The following is a 21,220-nucleotide window of genomic DNA, read 5'->3' as shown; positions in this document are numbered from 1 at the left end:
TGACTCAAGTCCTTATATGGGTAGATGTGGGCTGCAGGCTTAACTGAAAACGCCCTTCCTTCCTCTGCACGGGAGGAGACAGAGAGACAGACAGACAGACTGACACTCCTATGGAGCCCCAGCGGTGCAGGGGGGAGGGAATCCAGTTCTGGGAACTGGGCTCCCTGAGGTGAAGCTAACTCAGGGTCCCCGTCCCTTCTGCTCCTCCATCTTCTGCCACCCCCCCCTTTATGGGGGAGTACCGGGGGGCACGAGTACTGAGGCTCCTCAGAGATCTTCAAGCTCTTTTAAAACAAGCAATAGTCTTTTCACGGGGGCAGGGAGCGTCCGATTTTCCAAATGAGCAAAGATAAAAAACCAGAGCTGCTCTGGCTCAACAGGACTCAAGGGGAGGGAAACCGCGGCTCCCAGCGGGGAGCAGTCAGGAGGTCCCAGGTTTGAGCTTGCTGGCAACATGTGAAAAATACTGGGATCGCCCAGCCTCTCTGAGAACAAGTCCCTCACTTGTAAAACGGTAAGGGGTGATCCCCCCGCCAACTGGAGGTGTAGCTGAAATGATGGTGAGAAAGCCTCCCCCGTCCACCATTCTCCACACAGCAGAAGTACATTCTGTCAAGAAGAGTCCCAGGGTGGCCAAGCGGTTAACTCTGCTGCTCTGCTAAGCAAAGCTTGGAGGTTCGAGGACACTCAAAGGCACCTCGAAAGGAAGGCTTAGTGATTTACTTCCAAAAGGTCAGCCAGTGAAAACTCAATGGAAGACAGTTCACTCTGACACACACGGTGCTGCCATGAGCTGCAAGGGACTCGATCACAACTTTATTTCTGCCCTCCTCAGTGACACAGATTCTCTCTCCTTGCCTTATTTTAAACCCAGATACCTCAAGGTTATGTCCAGGCAGTGAGGTGAGGATGGGACAGCCTCGAGGTAGGTGGGGACGGTGGGAAGGCCCCAGCTCAGTGGCCGGGGTCCCTGCGCACATGCACCACATCCCGTTACAGACAGGCCACGGGCCTTATCGCTCACTTCCTCAGAGAGCAGAGCTGCAGCCGATTCTTGTCCATAAAAGGCCATGCTGCTCACTGAGTGGTGACATCAGCCCCAACAGGAAGCCCTCAGTTCCGTGTGGTCGCTGTGGGCCTGACTCATCGGGGCTCGTGCTGAGGCAGCACCTCCCGGGGGTCCAGCTCACAGCCACCGACAGCGCACACCTGGAGGGGCGCCCTCCCTGCCAGGCCATCCCTGGGGCACTCCTGTTTCCTGACCAAGACATGGCTATGGACCAAGAGGAAAAATGACAAGGGGTAGCAGTTCAGGCAGGGCAAGACGCCTGTGTGGGGTGACGGAGAAAGTGAGTGATCTGTGCTAAGAGGCCCCAGGCATGCCGCTAGCGCAGGGCCTGTGCGGCTGACTTTCCACGAACATTCCAGACCTCAAGGCTCTGCTCACGATCTCCTCACAGCAGCACGGGGGCCCCCCGTACAACTCCGTGTGGGCAGGCCAGGGGCTCATGCTCTCCTTTACACGAACCCTTACTCGTGCTCAACTCCTCGTTTCTCCAAAAGCAGAACTCACAAACGGAGTCGTGAGCTCAAGGGAAGGAATCGAGGGAGAAATAGGTCTCTCTCTCTCAGGGAGGTAACGGTTGGGGATCACAGAGGGGCAGGTGGGCAGTCAGCGGGCAAAGGAGGGTGCCCCTGGCCATGGTGCCCAAACACGTGACACCGTCCTCAGTCAATGTTCTCTCCAAAGTACAAGGTAATCTCACACCCAAGAGATGCTGGCATGGCAGTAAAAGCCAAGCCTAGAAGCCAGGACGACTGGGCCTGGTGCCATCACCCACAGCCCCTCTGCATCATCAGGCAGCAGCACCCTGCTATCAGATCCGCTCAGGGGGTTCAAGTCCTCAGACATCAGACCTGGAAGCCCCCTACATCAGCAGCTCCTGCTAATCAGACTGGTCTCTGTCACTGTGTCTGAGAACAAGGAAGGCCCAGGCTGAGAGAAGTCCTCTCTTCTCCAAAATGCATCTGGAAGAGACAGCGTAAGCTGCCAAGGTTGCAGGTAAGCGTCTGGGACACAGGTAAGCGTCCAGAACACAGGTAAGCTTCCAGTGTGCAGGTAAGCTGCCAGAAACCAGGTAAGCTTCTAGAACACACATAAGCTTCTAGCACACAGGCTAGTTTCCAGAACCCAGGTATGCTTCTGACACACAGGTAAGCTTCTAGAACATAGGTAAGCTTCCAGCACAGAGGTAAGCTTCTAACATCCAGGTAAGATTCAGAATTTAGGTAAGCTTCCAGAAGCCAGGTACACTTCTGACACATAAGTAAGTTTCCAGAACCCAGGCAAACTTCCGGCACACAGGTAAGCTTCCAGAAGAAGCCAGGTACGTTTCCATCATGCAGGTAAGCTTCCAGCTTGCAGGCCTACCTGCTGGCATGACCACTGGCTGTTTATGCTCTGCTCTCACTGGTTGACAGGAGACCATTCCCATGGGGTGCTCCTGCAGAGGCAGCTCCAACAGGCTCCCAGGCTCACGAGAAATTCAAAAGTCACAGATTCACCCACACATGGCACTGACTGCCCCAGCAAAAGTCATCTAGATGTTCCAGAGACCCCGTATCCAGGGTCGGTTCTGCCTTGTCCTTCTCAACATACCCCTTGGGAAGAGGCGAGGTGGGGACTGAATCCCAAAGGAGAACTGCTTACAGATTGGGGAACAAACCAGTTGCGAGCCTACAGAGGACTAGGCTTGCACGCGGCGAGTGAGGGATGGGGGAACAAAAAAGGAACAGCCACAGGGACAAAAAGGTGGACGCAGCCACTGTATGCTCGCAACAAACCTGGCCGGAGCATAGCCCTGAAGCAGGGCACCTGGTCTATGAGACACCCCTGGGGGGGGACATGTGTCACACTCGTTGAGGAACAGCAATGCCAAGCGATGAACAATGATGACACAAAGATGCTTCGCCAAATATACCAAAGGAGAGACATGGCAACGGCATGTTGCCAGCACCTGCCCACAGAGCTGGGCTCACGCCCCTCACCGTCAGCCTTGACTTCGACCAAATCCCAGAGCAGCTGATGTGTGAGAACAAAGTCTATGCTGAGTCACACAGGTATAGGCGAACTCAACAACATCCAGGGCCCAAGGAGGCTCAGATTTTATTACAAAGGTCAGCAATGGTCAAGGCCAAAAGAATGTTCCAGAAGCCCAACCTTTCGACCTGAAAACTATCAGCTCTTTTAGCACTCTTTAACTTCTGAGAGATTGCCTTTCCTGAGGAAATTTCACCTGATAGCTGGATTCCTGGCGGAAAATTCAAGGAGACGAAAGAAAACAAGTTCTTAGTCCTAAGGCACCAGGTACCACTCTGACATCGGGGTCCAGTCACCTGGAACCTCAGCGCCAGAGCCTGAGAGAACAGGACACACTAGGCCTTTCACCAGCGGCTGAGAGCAACTGAAGAGCAAACCCACAGGCATCAAGTCGCTTCAGACTCACAGCGACCCTACAAGATGAAGTAAGACTGTCCCTAAAGGTTTTTAAAGCCACCCACGTTTAGAGATGCACACTGCCACATGCCTCATCCACAGAGCAGTGGGTGGGATCAAACCACCTAGCTTTTGGTAAGCAGCTGAGAGCTTGACCATCGTGCCACCAGGGCGAAGGCTGAAAGCTCGGGGTGTGACTTGGAGGTGAGGGACTTCCCAGGTCGGCGGAGGCTGGTTGTTCGGCGTGGCCACAGAGACATGGTGGGCTGAGCTGTCACCCAATTTCTAAGCTTTTGGTCCCACATCTCTCTTCTCCCACTTCAGCCGGTAGGGAAAGGGCACAGTGGGCCCGAGAAGCTGGACTTAAAAAAAAATAAATAAAAGCAAGCCTAACACAGAACCCTTGGAAAGGATCCACTAAGCCACAAATTCCTCTTGTAGAAGGAATACTTTTACAGACGTGAGACTGACGGGCAAAAACACATTAGAATCATTCTGGGGCTGGGCTGGGCTGTCCTTGCCAGGTGCAGAGCTGCCCTGAACCAGCTGGAAGGCCGTCCCCCCCTCACTCCCAGCTTCCAGACGTGGGTGGTGGCCCCAGCCCTGCCCGTCCCAGCACCTCTCCTGGCTGAGCACGCTGTGCCCTGAGCCGCCATCTGGTCAGCGTCTGATGAATGAAACTCGACACACAGCAGGACGGGAGCACGCTGACGCCTAGGGCTTTCACGGCTGAATTCTGGAAACACTGCCAGGCCTTTCTAACTCATCTTAGTCTGGAGGATCTGCTCATGCTGTTCCAGCTCATAGCAACACACAAGCTCCACCGACAGATGGGAGGTGTCTCATGCACCAGATGCACCATCTATCAACCAAACTCAAGTTAAAAGCAGAAAGTCAAAGTCATTGCCAAGGAGTCAGAACTGATCATGGCTGACCCTCCAGTGGGTTTTCAGAGGCTGTGTATTGATGGCTAGAGACTGCCCATCTCAAAGCAGCTGGTGGACTTGAACCACTCGCCTCTGGGTTGGCAGTGAAACGCCTTAACACTAAGCCACTAGAGTTCTCAACAGAAAGTGAGACTTCTCCCACTGTACCTGCCCCCTTGTTCCATCACTACAGTCCACAGGAAGTCAGCTCAGTTGCTGAAGGCTGCTAAACTGAGGCTACGTGTCCCAGAAGCCTCAGCGCTGCCCTCTCCAGCCGCCCGGACGAGACCAGACAAGTCAGAGGTGCGTCTGCTCTGTGGAAGCTGGAAAGAAGACAGCTCTGACAGGCCACTTCCTGTGAATGCTGCCGCCACTGAGAACTCGCTCTCGGGGAGTCAAATGTAGGCTGAGGGAGCATTCGGTTCTCACCTTCCGTTAACAAGGAAGAAAGGTGTGAATTTAAAGTTACATGGTGAAGCGCACAAGCTGAGTATTCCAGCTGTTATTGGTAATTCCTAAAAAGCCCTTTAAGGAGCCCTGGTCGCACTGTGGTCAAATATCCAGCTGCTAGCACAAGGTCAACCATCTGAAACCACCAGCCGCTACACAGGAGGGTCTGTAAAGAGTTACAGGCTTGGAAATTCGACAGGGCAGTTCTACTATGTCCTCCTGAGCTGCCATGAGGCTGAACTGATTCAACAGCAGAGGACTGGTTCAATCGGGCTTTTAAAGAGCAAATGGGCCAGGTAAGGAACACAAAGCCTCTCATTTCGTTCTCATAGTAATTCTGCAAAGCAAAAGTTTCTAAGCCCACAATGCAGACAAGGAAATGAAGGTTCAATGAGATTGGGTTAACCTGCTCCTGGTGGGAGCGGGGGCTGACCGTGCAGCTCTGCCCTGGGGAGAGTGAGCCCCTCCAACGGGCGGCCCTGGGAGCTGTCGCCATCCTCTGCAGCGTGCATGGAGCACAGGAGGTGCTCAGCAAAGGCAGAGACAGTGCGCCTTCCCATCTTGGTGAGTGGCACAGACACACACCACACACCAGAGCATGCAGGGCCGGCCCAGTGCAGACAGGGGTCTCCTGACCAGCACATTCTTGTCTAAGTGGGGTTGTCCCCTCTGGGGCTTCCTCCTGCCTGCCTGCCACCTGGCCGGTGGGTCTGCTCAACACCTTGCTCAGACACTAGCCTAGATCGCCTCCCCTGGGCATCTCGCTGACATGGTGCCTGACAGAGCATCCCACAGGGTGAGGGGTGGGGAAAGGGCCCTCTCCCTCCCACTCTCCAAATATCCCCAAAGTCTGGTCAGAAGCCACTCATGCCGGAGGATCACTGGAAAAAGGACAGAGAGGATACACAATTTACACAGTGTCATCAATGCTGCTGAAAGGTGGTGTAGAGACTGCCAAGAAGCCGTGGGCTCCGGGATGCAGGTGTTCCCCCTCAGTTACAAGTTTTTAACACGTTGCCGCACACTTTTAAATTGACAACCGTGCTTAGAAAACACTTTTTTCCCCCTATGTATTACCGTCATTTGTGTACGCCAGGGATGTGTCCTGTCTCCATACCTTTTTAACCTGTATGCAGAACAGATTATCTGGGAGGCTGGGCTCTATGAGGAGAAATATGGGGTCAAGATTGGTGGAAGATCTATCAATAATCTGCATTATGCAGATGACACAACCCTGCTTGCTGAAACTGAGGAGGACCTGAAGTGCTTGCTGCAGATGGTCAAGGACTGCGGCCTCCAATACGGGTTGAGGTTCAATGTCAAGAAGACAAAGATTCTCACCACTGGAACAAGTGGCAGCATCAGGATGGATGGGGAAGAGATTGAGATTGTACACAGCTTTAGTTTGCTTGGCTCCACAGTCAACATTCTCAACACCAGTAGCCAGGAAATAAAAGACATATTGCCATGGGAAAGTCTGCTGTTAGGGACCTCTCCAAAGTACTGAAGAGCAATGGTGTCTCTCTGGAGACTAAGGTGCATTTGCTACAGGCCATGGTCTTTGCAATCACTTGTCATGCATCAGAGAGTGGGACATGACTAAGGAGGATAGAAGGAGAATTGATGCCTTTGAGCTGTGGTGCTGGAGAAGAGTATTAAGGGTACCATGGACTGTTAGGAAAACAAACAGATTTGTCCTGGAAAGGGTTAGACCGGGCTGCTCCTTGGAGGCAAGGATTCTGAGGCTCCATCTAACATACTTTGGTCATGTTGTAAGGAGGGACCGGTCCTTGGAGAGGGACATCATGCTTGGGAGGGTGGGGGGACAGCGCAGGAGGCAGGAGAGGAAGACCCTCTATGAGATGGATTGATTCAGTGACTGGGGTAATCGGGATGGGAGTGTCAGAGGCAGGGCGATTGGCACAGGACAGAGCAGAGTTTAGGGCTGTTGTACATTGGGTCACTATGATTCACAAGCGACTCAACGGCACATAACAACAGCAAACCGTCATTTGCGGCAACGTGTTAAATAGAGCGAACACTGTCCATTTAAGGGAAGATGACTGAACAACATGATGACAATTTTCTCTGGACAAGACAAATGAAAACAGCTAAAATGGCAACTATTTTGTTACATGCGAGTGTGCGCACGTGCGCCTGCAGGTTCGAATCCATCAACAGCTCCAAGAAAGAAAGATGCACACCTTCCTCCCATGCAGTTTCTAACCCTGGACACTCAGTGGAGAGTCTGCTCTCGAGTCCGTGCCAACCTGGCGACCTGAGGCTGAGTTTACATACATATTTATGTATTATTTTTCCATAAGAAAATAACAGTGACGTTGAAATTGAAGCCATAAGGGGGCAGAAGACCCTCCAGGCCATGGCCCTGGGACAGAGAGAGCACCAGCACAGGGGACGGGCACATCACTTTCAGGGCTCATGCCCTCCGTGGCCTGGGACGCATCCCTTGACAACTAAGTTATGAGATGAAGACCTGGAACTAACATCAAACCCCCATTGTTCACTCAGAGAGGTTCCTCAGCCACGTCAGGAGTGTGGAAATACACTGTGTGCTCTGAACAATAGCTCACAACCAAACACTTCGGAGGGAATCGGCACAGAACAAGGGGTTAAAGTCTGTGGATTAGTTGGGGCTAGGAATGAAAAAGCAGACCTGCCCCCTCCCACACCGCCTCTCCCAGAAATGCTGGGAGCTCATTAAAATACCATAAAGTCCTACGGGGGTGAACAGAACCCACATCCTGACTAATCCACATAGAGAGTTTCTTGCCACTTCCATTGGCACCAGAAGGACTTTCTATCAGGACCCGGGCAGCTTGATCTGAGGAGATCAGAGGGCCTGGCACTGCAGGAAGCCAGGGCGTCATGTCCCAGCCCCAGCTGGCCCTCATACTCTTTGGCATCTCCTTGGAACCAAGACCCTCAACACACAGAGGTCCCTGGGGGTTCTCAACCTGTCAGCCTCAGACTAATGCCTTCAGTCCACTCTCCACAACAGGAAGACCAGCTCCAGCTTCCAGGACAAACTGACCAGACGAGAAAGCCAGTTTTGGGAGAGGGAATCCATCATGTCACCACAGCTCTAATTAAACCCAAAGCCGGGGATTAAAACAACAAACAGAGCTATGCTGGGCACGTCCAGGCTGCGCCGTAACCACCTGTTGACAAATACCTGCCAATCCTCCTCAAGTGTCTCTACCCAGGTGCCTGCCTGCCTGCCCAACCACCCCAGCCACCCCTTCCTCTGAACCTCAAAGACACCTGGCACCTGTTCCGGTCGTGCTGGCACCAGGGGTAGGTAAAAGCGTGTCCTGTTGTGTAACCACAACCACAGATGCCTGTCTACAAACACATCTCGCCTCTCTACCTGGACCGCCAGGCCTCCAGTGCCAGGAAAAGGTACCAAACCTCTGGGTATTCTGACTTTTTTTTTTCTCTCTTCTCACCACTGCCCGATCCAGAGACAGCAGATGCTACCACACAGTGTGTCCCATGTCTGTGGCAGACAGCACTAATCTATCCCAGCATCTCTGGCACTGAGCCTTAAATCCATGCCAGGATGGGGCTCCAGGCGGCCACGACCACGGGGCCTGGGTTGATATTCAGAGGAAAACCAATCTGTGATGCTGTGTCCAGTAATTCTCAGCTGGGAATCACCTTGTCCTACAGGGAACATCTGGCAAAATCTGTGGTCCTCTGTGGTTGGTAGAACTGAAGGAAAAAGGTGTTTCTGGCATGTAGTGGGTGAAGGCCAAGATGATGCCATACTTCCAACAGACAAGGCAGCCCCTGACAAGGACAAGGAATTGGTGGCCCAGGTCATCCATCGAGACACATAATGACAAAGTGTCAGATCCTCACAGTCAAAAAGTTACAGGGTTGCAAGTGTCAGAGCTAAGTCAATGGCAACAGATTTGGTTTCTTTAAAAGTTTGAGACACCTGGTTTGGTCTGGCACGTAGGCAGAGTGAACATATCATTTCTTACCCAGACTGGGATGCTTTTGAATGTAAAAGGGAAAAAACTATTAATAATAACTCCAGGCAGAAGTCGGGACGGCACTGAACAGAAGAAAGATGAAGGGTCAAAGACTTACGAGTCTCCAGACAAAGCCAGCGACGACGCCAGCTGGCAGGACACACGCTGCCCAGGCACACGTCACAGGCAGTAACGGAAGGAAACGCTGTCCTAGCTGTGGTTTAGAGGAAAAGCAGAAAAGGGGCCACCTGCCTGCGTCTTTGAAGAGCTGAGTGACAGAAAGCAAACCTGTTGCTCCACCTCAAAGCTGCATGTGCCAAGAAGCCCCTCCGGCAGGACCCAGCTTTCACAGCCTGCAGATGCACAGTCTCGGGCCACGACACTGGCCTTCGAGCGAGATCCAAAGGCTCTTTCTGGGAATTCTCTTCCCTGGCAAGTGAACCACTTTGTTACGAGACCAGTCATTTCCTTTAGCATTCGCCTCCCTTCTCCTAAAACAAGAAACACACCGCTGGCTCCTCTGCAGGTCAACGGTGCACAAGAAACTCAGCAGCTTACAGACGTCGTCAGTCAAACCAGCAAGAAGCCAAGGAGCCACAGCCAGGATGGCCTGAAGCCAACGGCCCAGACTCTAAGACGGAGAAGCAGAATGCACACAGACAGAGATCTATAGACTGAAGCCGACGGCCATCAGACTCTCAGAGGCGGAGGAAGGGTGCACACCAACAGAGATCTGTGTAGGCTCGAGTCCCCAAACCTCAGGCCCCTATGTCCACAGAAGGGGTTTCGGGCCTCCAGAAGAGGAAAAGGGCCACCCGCTTGCCCCTATAATCTGGGCAGCTCTTCAGTTCAATCAAGGCTTTCCTGTTCTGACCAGGACTTTCTGGTCACCCAGAGGGAGGATCCACCCTTCTTCTGCATACTCTGTCTTGTATAATTATCCACAATCTTTGCCTCCTCTTACAAACAGGTGTCTTGGAGAAGGTGCAGCCAGAGTGCTCCTTGGAGGCAGGGATGGCGAAGCCTTGTCTAACATGCTCTGAGCAAGTTGCTAGGAGGGACGGTTCCTTGGAAAGAACATCACACTTGGACAGGTGGAGGGGTCAGAGAAGGGGAGGAAGACCTCAGCCAGGTGGACAGACACAGTGACTGCCGCAATGGGCTCGAATGTGTCACAGACTGTGAGGCTGTTGGCACAGCACAGGGTTCAGATCTGTTGTTCACAGGGTCGCTATGAGTGGTACTCGACTCAACAGCACCTAACAACAACATGACAACACACACACACACCCCTTAATTTGTTGTCATTTCTGAACTAATAAAACAATGGATAGACATTTTGGGAAAAGAGTCCCACACATCATCAGAAGAAAGGTTCAAGTTCACTTTGAGGCCCCGCATCCTGTGCCCTGCTTTTTGTCATTACGTTATTCTGGTCACAGCGGGACACCACACAGTAAGGAAACCCCACTTTCTGGAAAACGTGTTTGTTGGGAAAGTGTTCCAGGATCCTAGTGTGGGAACACGCCCTCCGTCAGTAGCTCGGATTTTAAGAAGACTCCAGCCAGGGTGCATTAGTTGCTCTAGGCCAATTAAAACCAGGAGTAGAAAGGACTGCTACCACCAGCAAAGAAGTGGGTATGCAGTGTGCACCCTCCAGAGCCAGAGATTCTTATACCAGCTGGACCCACAGTAGCAGCAGCCATGGCTAAAACAGAGGACCAGAGACCCAACATGAGACAGAACTGACCTGGGAACTGCTACCCCATGGAGGAACCAGAGCTAAGAGCCTTTTCCCAAGTTTGTTGGAAAACTGAGGCAAGAAGAGAACCATAATTGACCAGACTGGCCTAAAGCCTGTGAGCATATTTTGGAAGCTGTCCTGACTGAGTGAGTGTATTCTACCACTAACTTGAATTATCGTATTTTTACTTCCCTAATATAGTTCTGTGTGGTCTGTGAGCTATCACAGTGGATTTGGAACCCAGTAGAGCAGTAAGATTGGTGTTGGGATGAGTAGAAATGGGTATAACATGGGAGACATGTCTGACCTCATGAGAATTGGTTTTGTGTTACTGATGTTGATGGGGACCCCTTTGTAGAGTCGGTAAAAGTAAAATATGACTGTCCTCAAAAAAAAAAAAGGACTGCTAACAAGAACTGCACCTACAATACAGACCGAAGCCCAACATCAAGAGCACGAGGCCAACTGACAGCATAGTTACAGACGAAGAAGAGACTGTCAACAGTTTTTATTTGCTTGGCTCCACAATCAATGCTCTTGGTACCAGCAGCCAGGAAATCAAAAGACAAAATGCATTGGGAAAATCTGCTGTCAGGGACCCCTCCAGAGTACTGAAGAGCAATGATGTCAGCCTAGAAACTAAGGTGCACCTGATCCACGTCATGGTCTTCACAATTACTTGCTATGCATCAGAAAGCTGGACAATGACTCAGGATGATAGAAGAATTGATGCCTTTGATTTGTGTTGCAAGAGAAGGGTATTGGATATACCATGAACTGCTAAAAGAACAAACAGATCCATTCTTGAGAGAGTGAAACAAGGTTTCTCCTTAGAGGCAAGGATTTTGAAGCTCCATCTAATATAGTTTGGGCAGGAAGGACATAGAGTAGGATATTATGCTTGGGAGGGTGGAGAGACAGCATAGGAGAGGAAGACCTTTGATGAGATGGATTGACTCAGTGACTAGGGTAATGGGTATAGGTGTGTCAGAGACAATGAAATTGGCTCAATACAGAGCTGGGTTCAGAGCTGTTGTACACAGGGTCGCTATGAATCACAAGCAACTCGATGGACCACAGCAACAACAACCTCAAAAGGCCCCAGCTCTTCGAGAATCTCACAGAATGTTCCTCCAGCAGACTGCGCTAATTAGCACTCTGAAACAGATCTCCTACCTTAAAACTAGAGGGGTAGAAGTTTCCTCAAGGAGTCTTAATAAACAAAAGTGCAAGACAAAGGTTAACCCTCAAGGTGTACATCCCACGTAGCAGAATTTTACAAAACCACAAGCATGCCTCGCTTTTTTGCCCATTCAGATACAGCTGTTTTCTATAAACTGAAGGTATGCAGCAAGTCTGTGCCACCCAAGTGCATCGGTGCATTTTTTCTTCCTCAATAGCATATGCTCCCTTTGTGTCATATTTTGGTAATTCACAATACTTCAACCTTTTGCATAATGACACTGTAGACTAGGGAGCTCTAACAACCTACTAGTAAGAAGCTGCACTGCAAACCCAAAATCACAGAGTTCGAATCCCCTAGCTGCTCTGCAGGAGAAGGATGGGTAATCTCCTCCTGTGCAATGAAGCTGCCTCTAAAAACCTACTGGATGGTCAGCTATGGGTTATTTCCAACGCAACAGCACACAACTGTAACACTACCACACACTTGATATTATAGTTTAGTATAAACACAACAGTTGTATGCATCAGAAACCCAATATGTGTGTGCAATAGTTACTTTATCCTGACGGTATGGAACTGAACTTGAACTATCTCCAAGGTAAACCTGCAATGTGTGCATGATATAGTGGGCGCTGTGTTTTGCAAATCCCTCTTGCATTCTCTTCCTAAGCCGACTGTGTGCATTATACAGGCAGGCAAATCATTTATGTGGGTGCGCTATTTGCAAAGCATATGACAACAAGCTTGAAAATAAAATTCTCTATAGCACATGCAGATGGTGTGGGACAGACCCACATGTTGCCATGTTAAACCACTAAACAGGGATGAAGCTGTTCATACAAGACTCATTACCATCACGCCAATGCTTTGACTACAGAGTTCAAAGACAAGAGGATACATATTTAATCAGCCATGAAAAACCACCATCGACAGGAGATATGAGGGTACAGCCCAGCCTGGAAGCTGCATTCCCGTTAGAATTACACTGAATGCCTGCTGAGCCCCAGGTACCTGGCTAGGCTCTGAGACTGGAGGGGCGACATGGGCCCTGTCCCTGTCTAGGAGACAAAAACAAACATGTAAACACAAAAGTCAAATAAAGTGATCACCAGGGCTCTGATGGAGATCTCACACCATTCTCCCTTGAGGGCAAACAGTGTTTCAGTCTTTTTTAAAAAAACAAAAAAGGTTTGAGACTTGCCAGGTACTAGAGGCAGAAGGTGCAGGTCTTGTGGTGTGAAGCGGAAAGGTCTATTCGAGATCTCTAAGTGGCCCCAGGAAATCAGAAGTCAGAGAGCCCAGCAGGAAAGCCAACTGGCGAAGGACTAACATGGTGCGAGAGAATCTCTGTGTTATTTCAGGGCAGCCAAGTCTTTTCACGATTCCTCAACATTTCAAATGAGGGTTTGGTCAGGTTTGTACTCTAGAACAATGACCTTCTGGGGGAAGACATGGGGTGGGGGGCTGCTCTATTAAGAGTGAAGGTGACCCTCTGGGGGAAGACACGGGGTGGAGGGGGTGCTGCTCTGTTAAGAGTGAAGGGAAAGAGGTCAGAGCAACAGAGCAGGCACCGTGGAGGCTTGAGCTGAAGCCAGGGCTCAGAGAGCAGAGAAGGAAGGGGTTAGAAATACTGAACGAGATATGAACTGTGGACAGGACACAACAAGTTGGGAGATGGAGAGAAAGCTGAGCAGATGCCCCGGCAGCATCCAGACCTGGGTGGCTGGTGAACGGAGGGGAAAGGGAGCCCAGGGGAAGTTGGTGGGAGTAAGTGGCTAGCGGTGATCTGTGCTGGTGCTGGTCACAGTCTGAAAGTGAGGGTGGAGCAGATAAACCCAGCATCCAGGGGAACACCTAACGAGTGCCTGGCTGCCTCCAAATCTGTCTTCGAGGAAGGGCAGCCAGGGTGCTCCTTAGAGGCAAGGACGGCAAAGCTTTGTCCCACACACTTCGGGCTCGTTGTCAGGAGGGAACAAATGTTGGAAAAAGACATCATGCTGGAAAAGCCGGAGGGTCGAGGAAAGAGAAGACGGACTAACAATGAGCTCAAGCAGATGAGACAGCAAGGACAGTGCAGGATGGCGCAGGGCTCAGATCTGGTGTCCACAGTGTCGTTACAGGTCACCGTCAACTCCACAGCACCTATTGCAACAGCCCGGCTGACTGAAGCAAACAGTGAAGTGCCCAACTCCAGAGGCACTTGGAGACAGGCCTGGTGGTCCGAAAGGTCGCAGCCTTGAGAACCGTCTGAGCAGTTCTCCTCTGCACATGAGGTGGCCAAGAGTCAGTATCAGGTCAACAGAGGAACTGGGGCGGGTGGGGAGGGTGCACTAAGAACAAGAGCAGGGAAGGTAATGGGACAGCCAAGCAATAGGGAAGCCAGAGATTAGGGAAACCACAGAGGGGGCCCCAGGAAGGAAAGGGTTTCAAAACAGAGTGGTCAAGATTCTCCAATGTTGTGGAGAGGTTAAGCAAGATGAGAACTTGAGGGTACAAATGTAGCAACAAGGAAGGAAGGGGTGACCTGTGACAGACAGTCTGAGTGAGGAAGAGAGTGTGGGAGACAGAAGGGTAGCAGTGAGCACAGAGACAAAGTGGGGTGCAGAGTCCAAGACAAGGTTTGTGTTCCTCTCTTAATGTCAGAGACTGAATTGCATCCCCTAAAAGTGCATGTATATGATGATACAATGTGGCAGCTTTGTAACAACTCCCTATGATCTAAAAAACCAAACAGTTGCAACTATTGCAAGGATTAAAGATGAAAGGCAACACAGCCCTGATCTGGCAGCGTTTCCTTAGGGAGGGGTCTGCAACACTTTTACAAGAAAAGTGTCAACAAGGAAGAACCAAGACTTGCCAGGAGTTGAGTGTGTCCTTCTGGACTCAAGTCTACTTTCTAGGAAGCTCCTTGACACCAGGTAAAGCCAGGACACGTAGCTTTTAAAAGGATCTCCAAGCTTTCCCAGGACCACCCAGCCTGTACAGATGCTGAAGAAAACAAGGCCCTTCCTTCAAAGTCAGGAGAGAGAGATGGCCCTTCCCTGGAGCTGTCTCCCTGAATTTGGATGCTCAGCCTCAGAGAAGACATTTCTGATAAAGTATCCACTTGTAGAATCTCTTTACAACAGCACTAGGTACAGAGGGAGACTCAGTTTCTACACATGGAAAGAGGAAGAGAAGGAGTATGAAAACTGGAGGAAAGGGAACAACCTATGAAGGAAGAGGCTTCTTGAGAAAGCACGGCAGACTGGCAGGAGAGCTCTCAAAAGAATGAGAAATTGGAGAAAGAATTTAGAATTTTTTTTAAAAAAAGTTTCTAGAACCATCTATTAACACATACGCACACCCTCTGGGTAGCCACTGGCCTTGACTCTCCTACAAGAGTGTACAAACCTCTCCGGCTCACTGCCCATCACCAGTGGCAGCAGGGCTGACCCAGCCACTAGCCCAGCGAGACGCTGAGTGTGAATCAGCCCCACTGAGGGGCCGCGGAGGCCATAGGATGCAGGAGCCGGGGGCGCGGTGAAGACACCCACCTTGCATCATGCTCCTGTAGGCGGTGTCTGTGATGGCGTAGATGTGGGGGGGCATCTCGTGCCTCTTCTTGCCCTTGTACATTTCCACGATCTCTTCAGAGTAGATGGGCAGGTTCTTGTAAGGATTGATGACCACACAGAACAGGCCTGAGTAAGTCTAGGGGAAAGAGTAGCAGAGAAGAAGGGGTTAGAAGTCCGAGTCTCAACAGTGTGCAAACTTGGTATTAAAGTGCCAGCCCGAGCATGGCAGAAGGGCCAGGACTCCCTCGGCCCTCCGGCCTCCGTGGCAGACCTGCTGCAGGTGAGGGGTGAGTCAGCATCAGCTCTGCCCTTCTTGAGTAGGCCCTTCCTTGGCTAGATGGCCACTGCCAGTATGGGTGTATGGGTGTCTAGGCTGGACCTCCAGCAACTGCCAGGGCAAGCTACAATTCCATCACAAAGCTGGTACCCGGGGACAATGACAGACGTGTTCGTCATGGTGAGGGAGGCACAGAGCAAAGCTTCAGTGCAGAAAACGGCAGTGAGGGACAGGGACTACCCCAACCGGGAGGACAGATTCCCAGAGACACTGCAGCCGAGACCACCGGAGCACTGGGAAAGCCTGCCACCACGCAGTCACAGCATCGCCACTCCCACAGGCTGCTGCGGCACCGGCAGAAACGCCCTCCTTCCGGAACCTTCTACAGACGTTCACATGAAATGTCCTCAAAACCCTGACGCCCACTTTCGTGTCCCTTGTAAATCTTCCTCACACCTCTCCTTTGAAGATCGGTATCCCGAGCATGCTGTGTGGTGGTTGCCATGTGCCACTGAGCTGGAAATGAGCCCTAGCTGATCCTCCAGCGGGTTTTCAGAGGCAGTAAATTGCACAGGAGACTGCCCTCCCTTCCCCTGCAGAGCAGCTGATGGAGCTGAACCACGTGCCTTTGGGATTGCAACTCAGCTTCTTACCAACAAGGCCACCAGCGCTCCCAGTTACGGCACAGGGGCTCAAGCACTCGGGTACTGACTGAATGATAGAAAGGAATCTCTAACATCAGGAACCCTAAATGTCCCAAGGTCAGCCTGACCAGGTCAGACCTCGGCGCAGTTAAAAGTTTCACAGCCAAGCTCTCCCTGGACGTGTTGATCTGTGCAACGAGACAGACAAAGTCTGCAACCCATTGAGCAGGAGCGGGGATTAAGGAAGTGGTGCCGGACCCCAGCCATCGGCTACCCGGACCAGCTCCCAGAGGCCAGGCCACTGTCACTGAGTCCATTCCAACTCACAGTGACCCTCAGGACAAAGGAGAGCTGCCCACGGGGTGCCCATGGCTGTGACCTTCACAGAGCTGACCACCCCGGGTTCAAACTGCAGGCCTTCCAATTAGCAGCCAGTACTTAACCAGTGCACCCACCACCAGGCAGGCCTTCTGAAGAGGCCAGGTGATCATTTCCCTACAATTCACACAGGTCAGTTCACCTTAAAGTGAATCCCATTAACTTCTAGCTACTGATTCTTTTTCTATTCTTTTTCCTGCTGGTTTTTTTTTCCTCTCTAAGCTCTCTCTCCTTAACAAAAAATTAAAAAAAAAAAAACCAGCACAGAATAGCTGGGACAGACCCCGGGCCCCAACCAAGCTGGTGACAGGGGCTCAGCTGGTGTCTGGTTCTCTTGAAGCACCCAGTGCTCTCGTCCCAGACCACAGGCCCCGAGTCAGCATGGCACCCATGGCTCACATACACCTGCCACCCTCACTCTGCTAAACACAACTGAAGGTCACAGGACATGAAACGACAGAGCTGGGGCCAGACCAGGCCTCAGAGCCGCCAATCCAGACCACCCTGCTTACAGGGGCCAGGCTCAAAGCTCCTCACAGGCTGCTGTCTTTCTCAACTAGAATCCCCAGATGGTGCAAATGATGAACGTGCTTAGCTTCTAGCCAAAAGGTTGCAGGTTCAAGTGCATTCAGAGGTAACTTAGAAGACAGACTTAGTGATCAGGTTCTGAAGTTGGCCACTGAAGACCAATGCAGCTAGGTGCTAACCTGACACACTGTCACATCAACTCATTCATGTCGTCGTCAACCCCACGGTTACTGGGTCACCCACCCCCTCACTGTCTATTATTCTTCTGCAGAGCAGCAAAGACCTAACCTGGAAAATTTTGAGGACCAGCCCCTTTGAGCCATGTTCCCCCACTGCCCGGTTCTACCAAAGCTGAGGATGTGTATTCTGGCTGAGCCCAAGGGGGCTCTTCATCAGTCAAGGCCCTCGGAATGGACAAGCTGAAGCCGGACTGAAAGCAGAACTTCTGAAGGGACCCTGAAACCACACACTGGTGGTTCAAGAGAGCGTTGAACTTGGACGTGAACAAGTGTGGCTAGCTGCCTCTATTTTTTGGAGAGGGGGTGCAGGGTTCTCAATATCGCCCCCCACCCAGGGATAATCAGTCATTTGTTCACCCTCCAACGACTGTTCCCCATGTACCCAGAGGTACAGACGTGGCTGGTCTGCCTAGCGGGCTCAGGGGTCACAGAGCAGGAACCAAGCAGGAGTCTTCAACGTCCCCCCACGGGGGTGTCCAGCAGTGACAAGATAGGAGGCCAGAGAGCAGCGAGGTCAGCCCAGGACTTCGGAGACAACCGAGCTTTGTTCTGGGATTTGAGAAAACCCACTCTCGAGGAAAGCCAGCCCAATAGACGCCAAGGACGCAGGGCTGCGCAGTTATGAAGAGCCATGGAGCCAGATGTTTGGGGACAGCTGGCGGTGACAGAGAGGGGACGAGGGCTGGGACAAGTCTCTGACAGCTGGATAGGCAGATGGTCCCTGGGAGGGGTCGACATCAAGGCTCCTTGGGTTGATGCCATGAGTAGCGGATCTGGTGACAGGAAGTACAGTGGAGTGGATGCTGTGACCCCATGACCCCCAGAGTCCACTATCCCAGGATGCTCTTGGAGGGCCAGACGCACAGCAAGCAGCTCTGCGCCCACGCGCCAGGAAAGGGGGCTACTTCATTCACAGGCCACAGAGGTTCTTTGTGCCGGGCCACCCCCTCACGCGGGGCCACGCCCCTGGCAGAAAGGACAGAACAGCTGCTGCACGGAATCAGTCACATCACCCACCACGCCAGACAGACATGGCACCAGGACCGTCAAGGTGGCAATCGTGAGCTGGTGAGTGAGTACAGGAGTCGCCGAGCGCTGCCCACAGTTAACACACTCAAAAGGTCGAAGGTTCAAGTCCACTCAGAGGATATTTGGAAGAAAAGGCCTGGCAACCTACTTCTGAAAAAATGAGCCCTAGAAAACTCTACAGAACGCAAGTCACAGTCTAACGCTCATACCCAGGAGGTCACCATGAGCTTTGATCTGACAGCAACTGAGGGGCCAGGGGTTTGTGCAGACAATGAGCCAGAGTCCCAGTGAGCCCTAGCTTTAACTGCTCCCCAATTCTGCATCTGCTGAGGGTCCAAGACGATGGTTCTGAGACCATCAAATTCTGCAGGGAGGACCCTCAGGAAGAACTGGACAGAGCGGCAGGGCCAGGAGCTGCAGCCTCCAACCGAAGAGAAACTTTGGGGACCACTCACCACCCTGCCTGCCACGTGCCACCTTCAGAGGAAAAAGGAAACACCTCCCTGTGTCACTTTCCAAGGAAAGAGGAAGCTGCTGGCACGGGAAGCATTTCAGTAACTAAGATCTGCTCTTCGTGGGCAAGCACATGCCATGCACAGGCTGCGGGAGTCTCTGCAGAGACACCAGGAAAGGCCCAGCAGGGGCACAGCAGCAACAAGGAGCCGTGGCTGCCTGGGGGTCTTCACAGCCTCATCGGGTCCTCCGGCCAGGGGGTGAGGCTCCACACAGCCGTGCTATGTGGTCAGTTAGGATCAGAGCCGGATTGCAGAAGCTCTGACCCCCAGCCCCTGAAAAGCTCTGCTTTCCTGATCAAGACCCTGGCTACACAGAAAGGGGGCAACACAAAAAGCTGACCAGGAGAAGCAAACCACTCCCGGTCAATGGGAAGAGGGGTGGCCCAGTCCTGGTCAGTAGAACGGGCTCTCGTCTCACTCCTGCAGGAAGGACACGCTCCTTAAAGGTCCTCTGCTCACCCAAAGGTCACTAGCCCTGTAGTTCAGTGGTGAATACTCCTAGTGATGGGCTTCTAATCCAGGAGTCTCATATCAAGAAACAGAGACTGAGCTGAGAGCGAGCAAGCCCGAGGCCCAGCCTCAGCCCCGGCAGCTGTGACCCCAGATAGGTGCCTGGTCCTCTTGATTCTTCCGCTTGCCGTGTTGTTGGAAATCTAAGCTACTGTTGTTAGATGTCATCACGTCACCTCTGACTCGCAGAAGAACAAAAACCTGCCCGAGCCTCTGCCGTGTTCAGTCTCCACCGTGCGTAAGTCAATCCATCTCACTAGGGTCTTCCTCTCCTTCAATGATCCTCCACCTCTCCCAGCGTGATGTTCAAGGACTTCCTGTTAATGTGCCCAAAATACGCAAGACAACGTCCACCACCCTTGCTTCTCAGGAGCACTCAGGCTGCACTGCTTCCAAGACTGATCTGCTTGTACTTTGGGCAATCCACAGTGCAGTCAATATGCTTGACCAGCATCACAATTCAAAGACAGTGGTTCTTCAACCTTCCCTAGTCATTTCCTAGTCACTGCTTCATATTTGGAGATATCATGGCTTGGGCAGGGCACACCTTAGTCTTTAAAGTGACATCCTTGCTCGTTCATACTTTAGAGAAGAGGCTGGCAGCAGGTTTTCCCATTGCTGGGTTTCTTAACTAAATTACTCTCTAAAATCCCAGACTATTCCACCTATCTACATATTGATAGGAAGCTCTGGTGGCCTAGTGGTAAGAAGCTGCACAGCAATCTCAAAGGCATGTGGTTCAAAATGCTTGTCCAGAGAAGGATGGACAATCTCCTGTAAGATTTATTGACTCTGAAAACCTGCTGGAAGGCTAGTGAAGGGTCGATTCCAACAACATATTGATGATTCCTTGGTTAATCAGGTTGATCCTCAGAGGCGGGGATCAAAAGCAAGAAACAGAGGCCTTTTTATCTTGCACATGTTCACACATATCTGGCCCCATCAAAGTTTTGGGGCCATGCAAAATGAATTGTGTGCTTCATTCACTAGACAGCTCCAGCAAGGCACTTAGAAGTCCCAGGCCCACAGGTCAGGCAAGGGCCCTGTGCAAATGTACACTGAAGTCACACTGCAATGGCACCGAAATCTGGGGGCAGACAGACCCTCTGAGAGCTGCTGGCCAACCCCCAGACAGGCTGTGCCCAGTTCTTCCTTTTGTTATATGTGATTGTGCACAAAGCCCTGGGCTGAGACGGACAAGAAGTCCAAGGTGGATGTAAAAGCATCTGAATAAACAACTATTTTAGGGAATAATAAAAACCAGATATGTCTTCCCTACGGGGGAAAGAACAAAAGAAAAGTATCTTTGAATTGAACCAAAGGAATCTGGGGTCGGCAGCAGAGATTCTTCTGTCCCTGAGGGCCCTAGGAGCTCAAAGCTCCCGATGCAGAAGGGTCACTGCTCTCGCTTCCTGTCAGTTTCCACAATGGGCGTCTCTGAGTTAGTTATCTTTCTGTAGATGCAACTCCACCAGGGGAGAGAGGAAAGGTGCCCCCTAATCTTTTGAGGTCTTAGGTCTTTGTATGAGCCCTTCTGGAAACTCTAAGCCCACATCCTCCAGTCACGCTGGCTCATGAGGGCTCAGTTCAGTTCAAACTGCACTTTCCAAGGATGCCAGCCCAGCCACATCCGTGTGTCTCTCTGAAAAACAAGACAGCAGAGACAAGGACGCTCTGGTGGCCTAGTGGCAAGAAGCTGCACTGCAGTCCCAAAGGTGCACAGTAGGAATCCACCAGATACTCC

The 21,220-nt window shown here is 51.6% G+C and overlaps 1 protein-coding gene across 1 annotated transcript in view; it reads right to left on the bottom strand.

The window, feature by feature from the left end:
* The window catches only part of MYH9 (myosin, heavy chain 9, non-muscle), a 112,749-nt gene that overhangs the window by 49,146 nt on the left and 42,383 nt on the right, over positions 1 to 21,220 (bottom strand). The window contains exon 3 of the mRNA XM_006890160.1: positions 15,336 to 15,492. Coding sequence (XP_006890222.1) covers positions 15,336 to 15,492 — 157 coding nt within the window. The remainder of the gene's footprint in view (positions 1 to 15,335; positions 15,493 to 21,220) is intronic.

Source organism: Elephantulus edwardii, unplaced genomic scaffold, assembly GCF_000299155.1.
Source record: "Elephantulus edwardii isolate Elephantulus edwardi_28Jun2011 unplaced genomic scaffold, EleEdw1.0 scaffold00086, whole genome shotgun sequence".
Taxonomy (NCBI): Eukaryota; Metazoa; Chordata; class Mammalia; order Macroscelidea; family Macroscelididae; genus Elephantulus; species Elephantulus edwardii.
The sequence above is the reverse complement of the archived record's forward strand: the minus strand, read 5'-3'. Positions and strand labels throughout refer to the sequence as shown.